Below are 21,363 nucleotides of genomic sequence, written 5' to 3'. Positions count from 1 at the left end.
CCGGCTGCCCTCCGCAGCGTCAGCTCCAGAGCGGGGCCTCGGCGGGAGCGCGGCCGTGCCGGTGGCCTTGGCTCCGCAGAGCTGCCCCGTCGTGTCCTGGTGGCCAAGGCCACTGCTGGACGCCGGGCTGGGCTGCTGGGAGCACTGGTTTGCACTGTGACTCAGTGGCCCCCAGAGGCCTCATGGCCCTGTGCAAGCTCACACTGCTGCACAGCGCAGGCAGAGGTTCATTCCAAAGGGCTCAGATCCCGGGGAACACCCTCTGCACAGGGACGTGGGGCCTCTACACATTTCTGGGATACTGGCACTGGTTAAGGGCAGAAAGAACCAGGCAGAAGGCAGCAGTGATGTCACACAGCGGTGATGTCACACAGTGGTGATGTCACACAGTGGTGATGTCACACAGTGACCCTGCTGGTTTCAAGAGGGAGGCAGGGCCTGGGGGGCAGGCTTTGGGATCTCTCCAAGGATAATCCTACAGACATTACTCCAATTATTCACTATTCCATGCCCGTCACAGATGCACTTTAGGCTGCTGCAGTGCCAGCAGCTACTGGTCCTCTCATCCTCCCTTTGCAGATTGTGACAGTGCACTGACCCTGGGCACTGCCAGCACACTGGGACAGCAGCAGTGGCACTGGGCACTGCCACTTCCACAGCAGAGCATGGAGAGACCCAGGGGACACCAGGGATGAGTGATCCTATAGCACATAGATTGCCTGACTCCCGTCCCTCCTTGTGGCTTTGCCACAATCCCTGGAGCCTGCCTGGCTTCCCTGGGTGGCCACTGATCAGCAGCCACAGCCCTGAGCTTGCCAGGGCTCCCAAAACTCTAAGGCACAGGGCATGTTCCCAAACCAGCAAGGGATAGGTCACCAAGTCTACGTGGAAAATCAGGAATGTGTCCCACTGCCAGAGTTGCTATCCCAGCTCTGGAGCTGCAAGTACCTGGCAGATTGCTCTGGACTCTCACAAGTGCGCAGGATGTTTTTATCCCCCAGGCAAAATGGGCTATCTCAGCAGGAGCAGCTACGAGGAGACCTCCAGGCCTGAGCTCTGCTCCCAGGATTGCCCCTGTGGCCATGGGGAAAGCCCTGTCCTCACCCAGGCTTGGGAGATGCCCATTCCTGCTCCCTGCCAAGGAGCAGTTCCCACCCAAAGATCCGCGGTTACTTAACCACTGTACCCTTATCTCACTAAAATTACAGATTATTAATTAAAAAACCTGCTTCAGCACAGGCAGGTCGTATAACTGCTAGTCAGGGTTTGGGATAAGGAAGCAGTGGCTGAGACAGGCTCCCAGAGGGGTTTATCCAACCACAAAGCCCAGGATGAGCTTGGGAAGCCGCAGGGGATAAAGCTAGGGTGCCAGGTCCCAGCACGGCCAGGTGAGGGCTGTACACGGAGCTGTGGATTTACCAACTGCAGGGAAGCTGGCAGATGGCCAAACCTCTGCCAGCCAGAGCTGGGAGCAAGGAGAGGATTGCGCCAGGCTCCAGGACCATCCCTGCTCCACCCGCTGTGTGTCATCTCCTCCCGTGCCAGCAGGAGGGAGGGGGTGCTCCCTCCTGCAGTGCCTGGCACCGCTGTGCTGTGCCCAGCACACCGGAAGAGGTGAGGCAAGGCACACCCAGCCCGCAGGGCACCCCCTGCCTGTATTTACATGCTCCAAGGGCCATTCTTGCAAGTTCTTGCTCCCTTTCTTGGCCTGAGTGTGTTGGGAACGGGGTGGGAGGACAAAGGGATGCAGCAGGCCCCAGGCAGGCTGATCCCACGTTGGCACCACTTCCAGGTGTGTCTGAGCTTCCCTCCTGGGTCAGTTTGCTGTGCTGCTCCTGAGAGGGGCTGGTGGTGCTTTTGCAGAGGCAGGGACTGACACTCCCAGGCTCTACAGTGTCACAGGACTGCAGCTGACAGCCCCCGTGCAAAAAAGGTGACGTTCCTGTCCTGGATCTTGTACTGGTAGATCTGGACCAGATCCTGCTCCGCCGCCTGCCGCAAGGACAATCTCTTGATTATCTTAATCTGCAAAGGGAAAGGAATAGGAACATTGTCCCTTTGGGTGCCCAGAGCAGCCTCGCCCCCCCATGCTGGCCTGCAGGGAAGGGGGGTCACTGACAAATAATCCATCAGCAGCTGCCTGTCCCTGTGCCTTTGGTGGCAGCCCCTGATGAGGGATCACACAAATGTCAGCACCCTCCCAGCCCTGCAGAGACCACCACAGGGCAGGCTCAGACACTGTTTCCCCTGTTTGGGGAAACTTCCCAGGAAAGTTTTCCCTCATCCCGGGGTGGGAGAAGCCTGCACTGCAGCTGCTGTATAAACCCTGGAAAGCTTCTGGAGGTGGGGAGTCCCAGGTGGCACTGGAGGTCCCAGATGTCCCTGAATATTCCTGCAGAAGCAATGATAGCTGGGTGCTCCAGCAGATCCTGGTGCCCATGGGATTACCCTTAACCACACTGCAGCCTGGGCTGTCTCCCACAACCCCAGGGCATGTGGTGCTGTAGGTGACAGGGACACGTGCCAGCTGTCCACTCTCTGCTGTGCCTCACCTGCCCGTGAACATCCTTGCAGAAGCCAGTGGCCAGCCCCTCTGCCCACAGGATGAGGTCGCTGTGATGACACAGGGAGTTCACAACCAGTTCATTCTCCTCATCTTCCGAATCCTCGTTGCTGTGAACCAGCACCACGATGTTCCCCTGGAACAGGAGCAGCAGGCAGGATGAGCCCCTGGCTTGGCCTAACCCTTTAGGGGAAGGATGGGAAGGTGGCAACAGGAGCTTTTACAAACACCCCATCTAAGCTCCAGCTTGGTCTGAATTCCACTGGGAAAATAACCAGCAGCTGCTGATGGAGAGGATGGACACAGCCCAGCCAGAATCCCCCCATACCTCAGTGTGAGCAGCAGAGGAGGGGGGATTCTGCCCCTCTGCCCCACCCAGATGAGAATCCCCCTGCAGAGCTGCCTCCAGCTCTGGGCCCAAACCAGAGGTGTCCCTGCCCACAGCACACGTGACCTTTATAGTCCCTTCCAACACAGGCCATTCTGTGACATACAAACACTGAAGAGCTCACTGTACATTGTGCACACACACACATATATGTAACACGCAATCTAAAAATACCTCCAGCCTTTGAGAGGAGACAGTGGCTGAACCAGTCTGTCAGGCTGGGCAGATGGCACTGACTGAATTCAGAGCAGGTAAATAAAGAGGTGGCCAAAGGGCTGCAGCAATGCTCACACCCTCACAGCTCTGACAGGGAGCAAACACCTCCACAACACACTGACTCTATTAACATCCACCCCAAGAGACTCTGCCTCAGCCCATGCAAGTCACCAGTGACTTAAAATAACACGAATTCTCAATCAATTAAAATGTACTTTAAGGCTTCAGAACACCTCAGACAGAAATAGCAAAGTGTTAGCGTGGTTTATCATCTTTTTTAGCTCTTTGGAGGTAAATATTCTCTGCAAGCAGATCATTCCTGTCAGCACATACAGCCCAACACCCTGCGCCGTGTGAAGTGCAGGGTGACAGCACCCAACACCACTGGCTCATTCCTCACTCCTGCAGGGAAGTGCCCAGGGAGAGGAGCTGCCTGTGATGGCCCAGCTTGGATGTGACTCTGAGCACTTTTGGCTGTGGTGCTCCCAGGAGTCCCCACATCGCTGGGAGATCTCTGTAGATCATGACCCCACCTTGGGGACCAGCCACACTGGACGGTGGTGGGAGTAGGGGCTGGTGTGCCTGTGAAGGGACCCTTCATTTCTGTCCTCTGTGAGACTCACCAGCCCCTCGCATGACCCATTTCCACCCCTGCCCTCCCACACAGGGGTGTGAGTCAGGATCTCTGGAGTGCCAGGAGCTCCAAAAACCACCATTTTACATCTCAAATCCCTGTTCATACATCAGAGACACACAGAACCCTTCTCTGGGCAGCATCTCCCAGGCATCCAGCTGAACGGGAGCCTGCACAGGTACTCAGGGACCCACACAACTCCCAAGAGTGGCCCCAGAGCAGTGATCTGAACTCCTTGGACAGCCACAGCCTTTCAAAAACCTCAGCATGGTCAGATGGAAAGATGAAGCCAGGCTTTGCTCTGGAGGCCCTGTGCCCAGCCAGAGCCCAGGGGCAGCAGTACCTTCAGCTGGCAGCACACACACACACGGCAGTAGTGGATGAAGTCCAGCACGGCCACTGGAGCAGCCCCCAGGCTCAGCAGGACACTCAGGTCATCCACCAGCAGCACGGGGCCCTTCCAGGAATCACCACCAGTGGCACTCAGGGACGCCCGGACAAAGTCAAACAAGGCTCGCAGGTCACGGCTGCTCCCGCTGCAAGACACGAAGGAGGTGTCAGGGCTTGACACTGTGTGCCCCCTCCTCACCCACTGACCCAGAGTGGGGATCACCAGCCTGCCCCCTCCCTGCTGTCCCTACTGCTGTGACAGCCACCTCCTCACTGCCCTTCAGCCCCTGCTCCTTTATACCTGCGTGTGGTGAAACCCTCCTGCCCCGCTGCAGGGATCGTGGAATGGTTTGGGTGGGAAGGAAACTAAAAGCCCATCCAGTGCCACCTCTCTGCCATGGCATGGACACCTTCCACTATCCCAGGTTGCTCCAAGGCCAGTCCAACATGGCCTTGGACACTGCTGGGGAAGTATTTGGCCTTTGCTGACCTTCCAGGGAATGTGGAGAAAATGACATGGGAATAAACCCAAAACCAGCACAGATAAAGCAGCACCGCTCTCTTGGATAAGAATAAAACTCAAAATAATGAAAGAAGGGAATAAAACCACTTGGCTGGGGTTTCATTTGACACAAACCTGTGGAGTGCTGAAATAAATGTTCTTCTAGACCTGTGACATGCTCGGCAATGAGGCTGGGGGTGGAAGTTCCCCTAAAATTCTGGGAAGGGGAACAGGATTCCCCCCGAGCAGCAGTGAGGGACAGGCCAGGACACTTAGGGGGATGTGCACAACGCTGGTGTTTCCCTTCCCTTGGTGTCCAGCTGAGTCCTTGGGCCTTGGAGAGGAGCACAAAGGGCAGCGGGAGCCACTCCGGGACCCCGGGTGGTGCCCTTGGTGGCAGCAGATGTGAGGGGGAACACTCCATGCTCAGGCTCACCTCAGAAACTGCAGAGGACTGGGCTGTGCTGGCTGTTCCTCCTCCCCAAACAGGAGGTCAAGGCAGGACTTGAGGCCCTCCAGGAAGACAAGCTGTCCCCGCTCCTTGGCAGCTGCCAGACTGACTCCCTGGAGAGAGGAAAACATTTAGGTTTCAGAGTGAACACTTATGGAAAACGGTGCACACAGAACCACATGGGTCAACAGCCAAATTTTCATTCTTGTTTGAATCAAATCTTATCTAAATATACTGATAAAGTCAGTGCTTCAGGGATGAAATGGGCACTTCTGTTACAGTCACTGGTGGCATATTCACTCTTCTGTACTTTGCCAGGAGATAACAAAAACACACTGTGATTTGGGGGCTCAAACATCCTGGGATTCCTTCTGGGAAGCCAAATTGGTGTGCAGAGGCAGGGAGAGAATGGGCCAGGGTTCTCCAAGGGCCTGCTGTGAGCAATTCCTTCACCTCCCTCCCTGGGAGGTGAAAGCTTTTGTTTTTCACTATCTCCAGATCATGGCTGTGGCAATGAGGGCTCCTGGCACAGCCCACGCAGCTGAGCCTGGCACGGCCTGGATCCAGAGAGCGCCGTGGGCTTGGCATCCCAACACTTGCACAACACCTGGAGAGAGCAGCCAGGGCTCGCATGGGAAGCAGCCCTGACTCCACTAGGAGGAGGAGGACCATGACAACGCCTGGGGCTGCGGCTCAGACTCAAACTCAGCTGGCTCACAGCCCTGGTGGTGAGGCCAATGCTGGGAACAGCCAGCTCCAACGGAGACATCCCACAGCTGCAGCAGACATGGAGAAGACTCCAGCTGGAGATCACACAATTCTAGAAAGGTTTGGGTTGGAGGGATGTTTAAAGGCCATCCAGTTCCATCCCCCTGCAGGGACACCTTCCACTGGACCAGGTTGCTCCAAGGCCTGTCAAGGGCTGAAGGAGCTGGGGGGGCTCAGCCTGGACAAGAGGAGGCTCTGAGGGGACCCTCTCACTCTCCACAGTCAATTCTCAAAAAGGGTGGTCAGGCATTGGAAGGGGCTGCCCAGGGCAGTAGAGGAGTCACCATCCCTGGGGGCATTTAAAGCCTTGCAGATGCGGCACTTGGGTTAGAGGTGGCCTTGGCAGTCCTTGGGGGACAAATGAACACAATGATCCTTGAGGGCTTTCCAACCTCGCTGATTCCATGACCATGTGCGGTACAATTATTTTCTGGAGGATGGACTAGGTGACCTTTCCAGGTGTCTTCCAACCCAAACTATTCCATTATTATCTTCCCAGGCTCAATTCTGCAGCACTATATCACTTTGTAACATGGATATTAAGAATAATCTGAGGCCTGACTGAACTCCATCTGCTGGCATCTGCTCCCTGCTTTAAATGGAAGCTGCTTGGACTCCCGACCCTGGGAATCCTGCTGCCTGAGAAGAATGCTTCCTCTATTTTCCTTCTACTCAGCTGGGCAGGAACGTATGCCTGAATGCTCACTCCCTCTTCAGACTCCCCCTATCAAGCAATAGATTTTTTTGGGCACTACCCCTCAGTAACAGCTTCAGAAATAGCAGCATCATTGGGCAATTCTGAGCACACACGACGGAAAACTTCCTAGCCAAGGACAGAAGCACCTTTATGTGGCAGGTGAGGAGCAGGGAACAGCCAGCAAATAAATACCTGCCATGCCATAAAGAAGGGCTGGGCTACACAGCAGCATCACATTCCCTCACATACCCCATTCCCTCAGGGGTTTCTGCAGCCCATAGGACTGGGAACCTGCTGAAATGCTGTGACTAAATTCACTATTAATATCAATAATTCAGCAACTGATTTTACCTTTGCTTCAGTCATTTCTTCCTGCACACACAAAGTCTCTGTACCTCAGATCTGCAAGAAAAGTGCTCCCCCCTTCAGAAGGGAACTCAGTGCTGTGACATCAGGGCCTGCCTGGGTGACAGAGAAGGGCCACAGCGGCCAGGGACAGGGTGCCTGTGTGTCAGACCAAGGATTCAGCCCCCTCAGTGCCATGCCATGGACCCAGCAAGTCCAGCTTCATTTTCCAGCAGGGGAACAGGTTCCAGAGAACTCACCCACTGCAGTCACCTGCCACAGCAAACCTCTGCCTGTCTCCTTGCTGGCAGCCCACCCAGTGGAAGCAGCACAGGAAGTAGCACAGGAAGCATCAGACAGCTTGGGAAAGTGGGTAAGTGTTCAAAATGGCCAGTGGCACCTTCCTGAGTGCAGAGCCAGGAGTGATATCAGAGCAGAGCCACGGCAGTGCCCAGCACCCAAACAGCCTGAAACCTTTCACTGTGAGCCAGCATCCTGCTCCATTACCCTAGAGCACAGGACATTATCTCTGGCATGCTGCCAGCCATCGACCCAGCTCTGGAATGCTCCTGCAGCAGCAGCTCAGCTGCTCCTGTCCCTCTGGGGAGCTGCTGGAGCATGGTGCCCCCCGGGCTGCCAGCAGTGACAGCCCCTCAGAGCAGAGCTGCTGCTCACCACTGACCATTCCATACGGGAAAGCAAAATGTCTGAGGGACAGAAGGAATGGAGTGTGCAAAGCAGGGGGAATGAGCTCATCAGCAAACACAGCTGTGGGACAAAGTGGGGCCATCAGCGATCAGGCCACACCACGTCCTCCAAGCTGTGAGCTCGGAGCAGGGGACAGGAGATGGGCATCAAATGGGGACAAATCTGGTTTTCCTGTAAAACAAAACAAACTTTGTACAAGTGAGGGTGGGAACACCAACCTGGCAGGGTGCCCTGCTGCTGTTTGTCCTGATATAGCCCTGCGTGTTCTCTGCAAGGTCAGGGCCAATAACATTGACAGTGCCTTAAAATGAAGTGTGGGTCCTCAGGGAAAGAGGACACAGGCACAAAAAAAGCCAGGGAAGGTTTTTCCTGCAAGTAAAGATACATCCCTGCACTTAGCTAACACATAAGGAAGTGGTTTGGGACTTGTAACACTTGGTACACTGGGAAAGCAGCAAGTCCCTGGAAGCATCACTTCAGCTGCGTATAAATATTCACTTTATCACCACACACCAGTGCTACAAGTGTCACTGTACAATCCACCCTGGCTCCAGGAGCCTCCTCCTGGGGCTGGGACTACCCTGCTCCCAACAGAAACTGGGGCATTGCTCAGTTCTGAAGCTCTTCCAAGTACAGGCTTTCCTAAGGGCATAAGCACAGTCACAGAATCACGGAGACTGGAAAAGCCCCCTGAATCCATCCAGTCCAGCCATTCCCCCAGCACTGCTAAGGCCCCTACCAACCCATGTCCCCAAGTGCCACATCCACAGGGTTTTTAAATCCCTTCACCAGTGGGGACTCCAGCACTGCCCTGTGCAGCAGTGCCAGGGCCGGACCACCCTTTTGGAGAAGGAATTTTCCCAATATCCAACCTGAACCTCCCCTGGCAACCCTTGAGGTCCCTGTTCCCTGGGAGCAGAGCCCAATCCCGATCCCTCCGACTGCCCCCTCCTGTCAGAAGCTGTGCAGAGCCACAAGGTCCCCCCTGAGCCTCTTCTTTTCCAGGCTGAGCCCCTTTCCCACCTCCCTCAACTGCCCCGGCTGCTCCAGCGTCTTCCCCATCTCCATTCCCTTCCCTGGACATGCTCTGTCCTGTACCTGGGGATCACAAAACTGCTCCCAGGACTGGAGGTGCCTCAGCAGTGCCAGCACAGGGGATGGGCACTGCCCTGCGCCTGTGGCCACACCATTAGTGCTCTCCAGTAAAGATTTACAGCAGCGAGTTCTTAAGCAAATTTAAGAGTGAAACTACCCTGCCGAGAACCACCTTTTCTGAGCCTGACGTGTTCATCTGTGCAAAGAAGGATTAGAGCAAAGGGAAGATGTGATGGAAACTTGGATATAAATAACTGATGTTGCGACCTCCAGCTCCTCAGAGCTTGGGAGGAATTCACAGCAAGGACCACAGGGGCACCTATGAAGCTGCAAGGCAAGAGTGACTCAGAGCTGAAAGCAGCTCAGCGCTTCTCTGAGCTATGCTTATCACCTCCTTTGTGGCAGCCACCTTTTGTTCGAGTATCAGACAGCAAATCGCCCCCATTTGCATCGCACGCACGTGCTCCAGCTAATCCTCCTGTTCTCTCCCTCCTCAGCCTCCCAGCCAGGGAGATGTCAGCAGCTCCCATTAAGTGTAGGGAAATCGCAGCATTAGGAAACACCCTGACTTCAGGAGCAGGCAGGGATCCCGTATTTAACTGCTGGATTTCCTCCCCACAGCGGCTGCTGTGCCCCATTTCCTGCCCCACTCATCAAGTTCCCCCCACGATTTCCTCCTCTCTGCACCACAAAGGCCAGGACAGCTCTGTACTGGAGGGGGTGGTTTGCTCAGCCAGGGGGATCAGCTCGGCAGGGGAATCACACCTTGAGTTACAGATCCGGGGGAAACACCGTGTTAGCTCAGCCCACTGCACGTACCCCGGGACGCTGATCTCCTTTCCAAAGGTAAAAACTGAGCAGTAAATAAAATACAGTTGTTTAGCAGCCCCATGTTTACAGTGGGCAAAAAAGTACCTGGCTCCTCAGCACCTGGGAGTTTATGAGCAGCAGTGGTGGTGGGATTCACAGCAGAACCAGAGGGAGGAGCAGTGCAAGCCCTCATCCCTTCAGCCCTGGAAGGTCACCTGCACTTCCCACCTGGAGCATTTCACCTTGGATTGTTGTACAAAGAGCTGAGTGAAGCAGTTTGGAGCTCAGACAATGTGCTGACACACAGAATTACCATGCCTGCTTTGTCCCTGTTCCTCATTTCAGGGAACACATAATCCTTGTCCAACTCAGCATGCGAAGGAAATCCCTAGGAACTTACCTGTGGCTCTTCAGAGAGCTCAAAGGGATGGCTCAGCCCAGAGGCACACAGGTGCCCTTGTGACTCAGCCCTCCATCCCAACAGAAACCAGAGGACAGGGCACAAAGTCACCTCAGGAGCTCCTGCAGGGGTGCAGGGGTCCTGGGAACACTGACACCACAGTATTTTCCTCCCCAGGGGATTAAGGAACCTCCATCTACCAGTCTGGGGAGCAGTGATCCCCAGCAAACATTTCCAAGCACAAAGCAAGCAGCTGTCCAGCTCTTGGCAGGGCAGAGCCAGGTTTTTGCCCCAAAGTGCTCTTTATCCCCATCATAGGAGCACCAATCCTGACTGTCCCCATCAAGACCTGGAAACATGTGCTCACACACAGTTCCTGTTCCCCATTCCTTCCCACCCAATAGAAACTACCTGGACCCATAATAATGAATCTGTGCCAAGAGACTCACCAGCTTCTGTGCCACGATGCTGTAGTGGCTGAAGGACTGGAGCAGGGCCACAAAGCAAACCTTGCAGCCAGCTGGGGAGGGACAAAAGCATACATTAGCAGTTCCACTTTGCAGCTGATATTATCAAAGCTCATAAATCACTGCAGCCAGGCCACAGATCTGTCTGGAAGGACCTTGAAGTGATTCAGGTCTAGACAAACCTTCCTTTGCTTTCAATTTTCACCCTTCTAGAGGATATCTGCATTAGTGGAAACATTAGTTTAAAAAGAGAGGAAAAGAAGGAAAAAGATGACTTTAAGAAGTGTAAGACCCCTTTTTTGCCTCATGCCAGGCCAGCCTGGGACCTCCTAACCCTGTTTGATGGTGTGACACTAAGGAGGCCAACGGCCAGCTGTGACACTGAACTACTGAAACCACAGACATGCCAAAAATTCCCATTTTGGCTCTCACAGGGCAAGTGACCTTGACTGGAAAAACACAGAACAGGGAATTGTGTCAGACACCTAAATAAAAAGTGATTTTGGAACACAGTTTGGGTATGAACATAACCATGTTTGTTGAACATGGATTTCAAGTAGAACAAGTCAATGGCCCCAGATGAACCTTCACATTTCCCAAAGGTTTTGGGCACCAAGTGGACAACATGGGGGTGCTGCAGACAGGGAATAACTGCACCCAAGTCCTGGGCTGGAGAGGGGCAGGTGACAGCCAGCACAGCTGTCCTGAGACACATTAACATCCCACAGGGCTGCCCACCCACCAGGGATAGGAGGCTTTTCCCAGGCACACAGGCAGCTCTGGACAGCGACTCCCAGGGCACTGCTGCCCTGCAGCCCCAATTCCCAGGGCACTGCTGCACGGCAGCCCCAACTCCCAGGGCACTGCTGCACGGCAGCATCAATTCCCAGGGCACTGCTGCACGGCAGCACCAATTCCCAGGGCACTGCTGCATGGCAGCCCCAATTCCCAGGGCATTGCTGCATGGCAGCCCCAATTCCCAGGGCATTGCTGCCCCGCAGCACCAATTCCCAGGGCACTGCTGCACGGCAGCCCCAATTCCCAGGGCACTGCTGCACGGCAGCCCCAATTCCCAGGGCACTGCTGCCCCGCAGCACCAATTCCCAGGGCACTGCTGCCCCGCAGCACCAATTCCCAGGGCACTGCTGCCCCGCAGCCCCAATTCCCAGGGCACTGCTGCCCCGCAGCCCCAATTCCCAGGGCACTGCTGGGGGGCAGGACATCAGCAGAGCTCAAGGCTGTGCCTGGCAGGTCTCTCTGAACCATTCACACTGCTACCAACCCACTTCCCATGGGATTTCCTTCAGTTTCCCTCTGTTCCATTAAGTACAAAATATTTCAAAGCAGGGTGAAGCCCCAGTTGAGGCAGTGGCAGTTCTGGGGGCACAATGTCCTCATCCCATGCCCTGGCCAGCACTCTGAGCTCCCTTTCAGGCCTGACAGTACCAAAGCTGCTGGGCTGGTGGCTGTGCCAGCAGATAGCTGGAGGAGTCCCTGAGTCCAGTACCTGCTCTGCAGGGGCCAGGAGGTTACTCACAGGAGAAACTGCTCCCAGAAAAGTAATTAGACAGCTTGCCAGGCTCTGTTTGTTTCTTGACTCACTCTGAGCTTATCTGCTGTTAATTGGTCCTGATATGTGTAATTACATCATAAAAATGGAAGCAGTGAGAGAATTGCAGTGAACACCTCTCTGTCAGAGCCTGTGTGATTTACAGCCATTGCCACAATCCATGATGAAACAAGATGCAGAATTATGGGATGTATCCAAGGGTACAGAGGAGTCCCAAGAACGAGTCAGGACTAGGACCCATAAATCCTAAGCCCAAAACTTTGTGTTTATCTGGGGATAACTCACACTCTGTAGAACTGCCCTCTGCTCACGGAGCAACCCCGAGGGAACCTCCAAGGCGTCCCTGCCTCAGAGAGCGCTGCTGCTGACCCACCTCTGAGGTAGAAGGAGAGGAAGTGGTGCACCAGGAAGCTGCCATCTGTCCGGGTGTCTCGCAGCAGAGTGAATTTACCCTGGAAAAGAAGAAGCAAAATAACAGAGTAAGGTGAGGGCACAAACTGCTTTTGGTAGACAAGACGTTGGCTCGAGCTGCAGGAATTCTGCAGGTGCTACTCAGAGGAAGAAGTGGACAAGCAGAGTTCCAGCTGCCTGTTTACAAAGGGAAGCCAGCACTTCCTCCAGACACAGCCCAGGGGGAGGCATCAGAACCACAGCATAGCTAAGGCTTGAAAAGCCCTGTGAGCCCACCAAGTCCAACCATTAACCCAGCTCAACCATTAGCCCAGCACTGCCAAGCTCACCACTGAACCACGTCCCCACATGCCCAGTGTTACCACGTGTCCACCAGCTAAAAACCCTTCTGCTCAATGTGAGCCCAGCTGGACCCCCACATCTGCGCCCAGCGGGTGCCAACCCTCCCCTGGACGTGCAGCATGGACCTCCCAGGGCCACCACACAGAGCCTCTGGTGCTGGACACCACCAAGGGGGTTCTGGGCAGTTTCCACCTCCCAGCCTTGTGCCCCTCTCCTCCAATTCACTGCCATCTTTCTTCTCCCAGTGGCAGGGGAACAACAGCCACTCACTCACTCACTCACTCACTCACTCACTCACTCACTCTATTCCCAGCCCATTCTCCCCCTGCCACTGCCAGCACTGCCAGTGTGTTTCAAATGTCAGCACCCCTGGAGCTGCTGTTCCTCCCGTGCCCAAACAGTCCTCCCTGTCCTCCTCTCCAGGTTTACTTCCAACATGCCACCTTCAGGGTAGAAAACCTCGTCACCAAAATTCTGTAGTGCAGCAGAGCTCTCAGCACAAGGTATAAACCTTGTTTTGATCAGGCAGGAAATTAATTCTGTTCATTAGTGCACACTCATTATCAGCCCCAGCTTCATCAAGGTGTTTGTTTCCATTAAAATCTTAGGCAGGATGTTTCTTTAATCAATACAAATCATAGATGAGCTGCTTGGAAACACAAAGAACTTATCAAAGTGGGAGGCTTTTCTACTCCCAGGAACAGAAAAAGCCTTTCACAGCAACGAGCCATCTCCACACAGGCAATTCCCAAGCCATCCATCAGAACTAACTCCCCGGTGCCTAAAGCTTAAAGCAGAGCGAATGGAACAGCAAACATTGAACATGACTGCAGGGAATGCAGAGCAGAGGGCAGGGAAGTTGCTTTCCCTCAGCCAGAGTGAGAGCTCTTGCCCCAAAAAAAGGGTTATGCCTCAAAGGCCACTGCAGTGACAGGGACACCGCCCCAAGACATGCCCTCAGTGCAGGAGACCTGTACTCAAAGAGCACAAACCCAGACATTCAGGGGTTTATCTTCTGCAACTCCATCCCCTTCCCACCAGAGGCCCGGGGAGAGCAGGCTGAGCGCTCCCTGTGTGCCCTCCCTGCCAGGTGGCTCCCACGGGCTGTGCTGGCACCGTGGGGCTTGCCACTCCAAGCACATAGCACCATTCCAAAGGCAAAGCCTTCCTGCAGCATCTTCCCATGAACCCCAGCCTGTTCTGCCCATGCTCTGCCCTCGCGTGCTCAACACCAGCAGGTTATGAGAGAGAGTCTGCAGCTACTTGTTAGGAACTGCCCAAATCCCTTGGCGGGGCAGCAGTGGGTGTCACAAGGCCCCCGTGACACAGCAGGCACACCCACAGACACAGCCACGCTGGCAGCAGCTCCCTGCCCCCAGCAGCCCTGCGGGGACAGCACCTGTCAGCTCGGGAAGCGGCAGGGCCCGGCTGTGGAGCTGTGGAAATCGGGATGGCAGCGCCGGGAAGGCCAGGCCAGCAGAGGGCTGACACTGTTACACAGCGGGACCCGGCTGGGTATGCCGGCACACTGCAGGGACACTGCACAGGGATTGCTGACACTGAGGGGACCTGCACACACACCTACTCATCATTTACCAGCAGAGTAAAGCAGATTTAATCCCGTGAGGACTGCAGGAGGTCATTCCCCACTCCAGCACTGGGAACACCGCTGATGGGCAGGCAGCCACCCTGGTGTGACACCCGGAGAGAGAGGAACCTGCGTTGTGGGATGGGATGGGAAGGGCCAACCCAATCCAAGGGAATCCTCACACAAAGCCTCGGTCAGCTCCTGCTCCGGCTGCCAAGTCCAAACCCAGGATCTCGAGGCCAAATCTTGGGGTTTTGCTCTGTGGAATTTCCTGCCCACATGACGGTGAGCTCCTTGCACCAGAACCAAGCTCGTGGATGCCCGCATTCCCGCTCATGCCACAGCTCCACCACCAAAGGGTCCTCTCCACACCTTAGAGCACAAACTCCAGCAAGCACTTCTCCCTTAGTGTTTCACGTGCATTAAAAACCCAACACCAACCCACAGGGACCACAGGGCACACTCAGACTATCCTTTACTACCACCCAGCCTCAGCCAACACCTCCAGCAGATCAGCTCTGAGCCTCAAGGGCACCATCCCAACCTCCCCTCAGTACTGATTCCCCATCAGACCAGCACTGCCCCACTCCAGCCAGTCTGACAAGGAATGACCTCAGAAGTACCTTCCAGATCAAGGAGAAACCTCCCCTATTCCCATCACAAGCTGGTAGTAGGGCAAGGTGGGAAACTGGACACAAAAGGGTAAACTCAAGACTTATAAAATTAATTATAACTCCAAACTTGCTTTTATCATCTAAGCTCATAACTGTCAGGAAAAACATAGAGTAACATGCAGCACACGGATAATTTGTTAATAATTACTGATGACACCGAGCTGGTGGTGTGGTCACACGCCAGAGGGAAGGGATGGGGCACCCAGAGGGACCTGGAGATGTTGATGGAGTGGATCCATGGGAACCTCCTGAGATTCAACAAGGCCAAGTGCAAGGTGTTGCCCCTGGGTCAAGACAACCCCCAGAATCAGCAAAGGCTGGGGGATGGAGGGATGGATGGAAAACAGGGTCAACATCTCAGCCCAAGTCTCTTGTTTGGAGTACAAAAGAGGCAAAATTCTTTTGGATCATCTGCCTGGACTTGTGCAAAGTCTTGAGATCCAACAGCACAAGGATGTGGAGCTGCTGGAGTGAGTCCGGAAGAGAGGGCTGGAACCAGGCTGGAGAGCTGGGAATGTTCCCCTGGAGAGGAGAGCTCAGAGCCCCTTGCAGGGCCTGAAGGGGCTCCAGGAGAGCTGGAGAGGGACTGGGGACAAGGGATGGAGGGACAGGACACAGGGAATGGCTCCCACTGCTGAGGGCAGGGATGGATGGGAGATTGGAAATTGGGAATTCCTGGCTGGGAGGGTGGGGAGGGGCTGGGATGGAATTCCCAGGGCAGCTGTGGCTGCCCCTGGATTCCTGAAGTGTCCTAGGCCAGGCTGGACGGGGCTTGGAGCAGCCTGGGATGCAGGAAAATGTTCCTGCACAGGGCAGGAGGTGGGACTGGATGGGCTTTGAGGCTCCTTCCAGCCCAAACCACTCTGGGATTCCATGACTGACATTTTACCTGCACAGCTCTCACAGACAGGGAGGGTGTTTAGTTCCTGCATGACTTCATTAACACAAAACCTCCTTGCAAAAGCTACATTAATTAATTCAGTGCCCTAAACGACAAGTATCTCTAGAACAGCTCCCCGGTCCGGAGCAGTGCCCGCCAGCGGGTTTAACGCCCAGTTCTGTGTTTATTCCCCGCACGGGAACAGGGACGCACGGACACACCGCGGGAACAGAGCTCGGCCGCTTCTCAGTCGGAGCCGGAGCCGTGAGGGGCGGCGGAGAGCCGGGAACGGGAGATGGAAGGGCCGAAGGCGGCTCGGCTCTGGCACCGGCCGCAGCCGCCGCCTCCGTCTGCGGAGGCCATGCCCCTCCCAGCGTGCCCTGCCGCTCCCGGCGGCCCCGGCCCGTCCCTCCCGCCCTCTCAGCGTCCTCTCACCGCGTCCGGGCGCTCCGGGGAGGCCCCGAGCAGTTCGTTCAGCTCCGCGAACATGGCGGCGGCGCTGAGGGACCGCGCAGCGCGGGAAGCGCCGCGGGGCTGCGCATGCGCAGGGCGGGGGCGCCCCCTGCTGGCGGGGTGGGGCCGGAGCCGCCGGGGACCCGCGTGCGCCGCAATTAACGGGGGGATCGCTAATTAACGCGGGGGATCGCTAATTAACGGGGTGGATCGGCAATTAACGGGGGGGATCGGCAATTAACGGGGAGATCGCTAATTAACGGGGGGGATCGGCAATTAACGGGGGGATCGCTAATTAACGGGGGGATCGCTAATTAACGGGGGGATCGGCAATTAACGGGGGAGATCGGCAATTAACGGGGTGGGTCGGCAATTAACGGGGGATCGCTAATTAACGGGGGGGATCGGCAATTAACGGGGGGGATCGCTAATAACGGGGGGGATCGGCAATTAACGGGGGGATCGGCAATTAACGGGGTGGGTCGGCAATTAACGGGGGGATCGCTAATTAACGGGTGGATCGGCAATTAACGGGGTGGATCGGCAATTAACGGGGGGGATCGGCAATTAGCGGGGTGGATCGGCAATTAGCGGGGTGGATCGCTAATTAACGGGGGGATCGGCAATTAACGGGGGGATCGGCAATTGACGGGGTGGATCCCTAATTAACGGGGTGGATCGCTAATTAACGGGGTGGATCGCTAATTAACGGGGTGGATCGGCAATTGATGGGGTGGATCAGCAATTAACAGTGGATCGCTAATTAACGGGGGATCGGCAGTTAACAGGGGGATTGTCAGTTAACGGGGTGGATCAGCAATTAACAGGGTGGATCGCTAATTAGGGGGGTGGATCGCTAATTAACTGGGTGGATCGGCAATTAGCGGGGTGGATCGCTAATTGACGGAGTGGATCGGCAATTAACAGGGTGGATCGCTAATTAGCGGGGTGGATTGGCAGTTAACGGGGTGGACCGCTAATGAACGGAGTGGATCGCTAATTGACGGGGTGGATCGCTAATTGACAGGGTGGATTGCTAATTAGCGGGGTGGATCGGCAATTAACGGGCTGGATCGGCAATTAGCGGGGTGGATCGGCAATTAACGGGGCTGGGCCGGCGTCCCACCGTCAATTAAAGCAGCTGGATCCTCACCTGTGTGATTAATTAAAGTGCTAAATGGGACTGGATCCCCATCCCATTATTAATTCATGGGGCTGGATCCTCATCCCATCATTAATTTGTGGGGCTGGATCCTCATCCCATCATAATTAATGGGGCTGGATCCTCATCCCATCATAATTAATGGGGCTGGATCCTCATCCCATCATAATTAATGGGGCTGGATCCCCATCCCATTATTAATTCATGGGGCTGAATCCTCATCCCATCATAATTAATGGGGCTGGATCCCCATCCCATCATAATTAGTGGGGCTGGATCCCCATCCCATCATAATTAATGGGGCTGGATCCCCATCCCATTATTAATTCATGGGGCTGAATCCTCATCCCATCATAATTAATGGGGCTGGATCCTCATCCCATCATAATTAATGGGGCTGGATCCCCATCCCATTATTAATTCATGGGGCTGAATCCTCATCCCATCATAATTAATGGGGCTGGATCCCCATCCCATCATAATTAATGGGGCTGGATCCCCATCCCATCATAATTAATAGGACTGGATCCTCATCCCATCATATTAACAGAGCTGGATCCCCGTCCCGTTGTTAGTTCTTGGGCTGGATGCCCATCCCGTTGTTCCCAGAGGCTCACCCTGGGTCTGGCTCCCCATCCCATAATAATTCACGGGGCTGGATCCCCATCCCGTTGTTCCCAGAGGCTCACCCTGGGTCTGGCTCCCCGTTCCCAGCAGCAGGGCTGGCCCCAGCTGGCTTGGTGGCACTGGTCACCCCTGAGCCCTGGTCACAGGGTGCCCCCTGCCCCTTTCCAGACCCCTGTGGGGCAGATGGGATCCATCTGGGATGCTCTGGGGCACGGGGGATTTGTGAGGGGTTTGTCACTCTCTGGCTGTTTCCTTTTCAGTATCAGCACATTTGGGAAGTGCTGAACATGCTAAAAATGATCTGCAGTAACAGCAAATTTACAGCCCATAACCACCAAAATCCACATTCTCTGGTGTCATTTTTTGTCTCCGAGCCCAAATTTGAGGGTTTTGGCACTTAATTCACTTTTCCATTTGCTCCAGCAAAGCTTTTGTAACCTTTCATCGTGAGTTTCGTCATGGCAGCAGGGGTTGCCCTGCTGGGCGATGTGTTGGAGCCGGAGGGATGATTCTGGAGCCCGGGACGTGCCGGGATTCTGGAGGCCTGGATGCTGCGCTGCGAGCATTAGGGGGCATCCCACGACGGGAGAAGAGCGCGGAACGAGGGACGGAGGCGCTGCCCGGGTTCAGCCCCCGGAGCATCGCTGCTGAGGGACTCCCCGCGGCTGGCACCGGGAGAAGGGGACGAGCCTGTGGAATGCAGGGCTGTGGGCATCTGGGGAAGCCCCTGAGCTGCAGATTCCCGGGAAGAGAGCAGTGGGAACACGAGAGGTGCTCCCTCGGCGTTCCCTCGCCTTCCCACAGAATGATTCCTGTAGGGAAGATGGGCAGCGTGAGGGTTTGGCTGAGGCACTGCGGCCGTGCTCCTGCCCTTATTCCCCATGTTTGTGAGTGTGTATTCCCTTTAAAATTCCCCATCCTGCTCTCCCGCCCAGCTCGGGGGCTCTGGTGTGCCCCGGACCCCGCTGGAGCCGCGGCTCGCTGGAAGGAGCTGCCTCTGCTTCCCTTTGGTGCCTTCCGTCCTGCAGCAGCCGGGGCTGGAAGCTTCCTTAGGAGCCCAGATCGCTTTGCTTGTGTTCCCGCAGCCTTTCAGGGGCTGGAGCCGCTCCCTGCCCGGGGCTGGAGCCGGAATTCCTCCCGGGAGAGCCTGGCCCCGTCCTGGCTCCGGGCTGACCGGGCTGTGAGAGGCCGTTCTGCCGGCCCGGGGCTCCCCGGGCCCGGGCAGGCCCTGGAGCTGTCCCCGGAGCTGTCCCCGGAGCTGTCCCCGGAGCTGTCCCCGGAGCTGTCCCTACCTGGCCGCATTGGTATGCGAGCGGAGCCGCCGCTCCGGCTGCTTTTGTCTGCGCTGTCACGTTTCCCTCCCTGTGGCACTTGGGCTCTTCGGGAGCCGCAGAGCCCGAAATGCCTCGTAAATGAAACGTAAAATCCTCTCTTCTTCTCCCCACAGCGGGAAGGGGAGCGGAGCCGCATGCAAAGTGCAGCTGCATCCCTCAAAACACCTCTTGTCCTTCCTAATATATTCCTTCCCACATCCCAGGACTTGTTACCGTGCGAAGGCAGGGAGGATTTTGCTGTTGAAACCGGTGCCCCTTCCCTCCCATCTGCTCCGTGCCTATTTCCAGTGTTTATCATGGAGCTGCTTCCCAGAGGAGCCATATGGGATCCATAGGTATCCGCTCTGCTTCCAATGAAGCCCCTATGGCAGAGCAGTGGGTGAAAAGCAATTCACGCCCAAAAGTATAAAAAAAAAACCACAGCAGAACGGATAAAACCAATTAATCTTGCAGTGTTTGAGGTGATTCCCAAGAGCCTGGCAGGGAAGGGGAGCTGAACCCACCAGGTTCATGATGTGAGTGTGTGGAAAATGATTTTTAGGGAGAAAACACTTGGATTTACCTCCTGTGATTGCTGCTTACTGCTGAGCTATCCAGGATGGATTTTAGTGCACAAACCCCAGCAAAAGGAGGGGTTTCTTCTGCCGGGACACCTCGGCTGCTGCTGACACAATGCCGAGCGCTCTGGAGCCATAAAGGATCCCCAGAGCTGTGGGGCCAGCGAGGGTTAACGGGAGCAGATGTTGGCCGAGTCAATGGGCAGGGAAGAAAAGAGCGGGACACGCTCCGGGATAAATCCCACCTCCTGAATGCCCGCCCTGACGCGGCAGAGAGCGGCTGGGAGGAATAATGGATGAGCTGAACCAGGTGCTGGATTTCTCCGCAGAAATGCAGGAGTTTGAAAAGAGCTGCTGAGGCAGGCGAGAGGTCCCTCCGGTGGGACAGGCAGGACGTGCCCGGTGCCTACAGCCCTTTTCTCTAGGAAAACTCAGGGAAAACCAGCCTCTTTGGGACATTCCTCTCTCCTTTAGCTTGGCAGGGTTGGGAAAAATGCTGCCAGTGAAACCAAATCCTCCAGGTATTTACGAACACTCTGCTCTGTCATCCCGAGGCTGCGCATCATGGAATAATCCGGGCTGGGCTGGAGGGGCAAAGCACAAAGGATGGGACAAGGAAAATAAATACGGATTTAGAGCCTGAGGGCACGGTAAAATGGCTGGGACACCTGAGCTGCCTTTCAAAGACTCCAACAAAATCACGGAGCAGCATCAGTTCCTGTCTCCCTCCTTTACTTTCTCTCTCTACTGTTTGCCTGAGGCCAAATCTTCAGGATGGAGTTATTCCCACCTCGGGGTACTCCTCCTGCTGGAAGATTTCATGGGAGACTGATACACCTGGAAAATACAAGAGATACAGAGGAAATTGATGTTTATTTTTTCCCATTTTAAATCTCGCCTTTTGCTTGCTTGTATCCATATAAACAAATGTATCTCTGGTGAAAGGAGCAACTGTGAAAAATGTTGGCAAAAATGATGAGGACTGAGCTGATAAAGCTGCTCTGCACGCTCTGGCAGAGGGAGGGAAGGGCTGAGCTGACATTTCTGATGGAAGAAAAGCAGGATCACTGAGCACGAGGCCGGAGGGACCCCGAGAGGTCGCTGGGATGAAGCAGCACCTGCCACCAGCAAAATCCGCTCAGCCCCAGCCTTCCCTGGCAGATGTTTGTCCAGCCTGCTCCAGCAGCCCTGGGCAGCCACGGCCCCACGCCCTCCCTGGCATTCCTTCCCAGCCCCCCTTCATCCCCACTCCACATCCCAGGCTTCCTCTGCTGGGTGTATCTGTGCTGCTTTTGCTGATTGCTCCTGGCTGTGGAGAACAATTCACTGCC

The 21,363-nt window shown here is 55.4% G+C and overlaps 1 protein-coding gene across 1 annotated transcript; it reads right to left on the bottom strand.

Annotated features, from left to right (window-relative positions):
• Positions 1-636: 636 nt before the first annotated feature.
• Positions 637-16,407, bottom strand: ELP6 (elongator acetyltransferase complex subunit 6). Its single transcript, XM_084221570.1, has 7 exons — positions 16,335-16,407; positions 12,378-12,456; positions 10,417-10,487; positions 5,130-5,257; positions 4,145-4,337; positions 2,553-2,699; positions 637-2,025 (listed from the first exon to the last, which is right to left on the bottom strand). Exons 1-7 carry the CDS (start codon positions 16,386-16,388, stop codon positions 1,897-1,899), a joined length of 801 nt encoding a protein of 266 aa, XP_084077696.1. The 5' UTR covers positions 16,389-16,407; the 3' UTR covers positions 637-1,896.
• Positions 16,408-21,363: the final 4,956 nt, after the last annotated feature.

This window comes from Fringilla coelebs (genome assembly GCF_963513975.1).
Source record: "Fringilla coelebs genome assembly, chromosome: 1".
Taxonomy (NCBI): Eukaryota; Metazoa; Chordata; class Aves; order Passeriformes; family Fringillidae; genus Fringilla; species Fringilla coelebs.
This window is presented reverse-complemented; position numbering and strand designations above follow the sequence as displayed.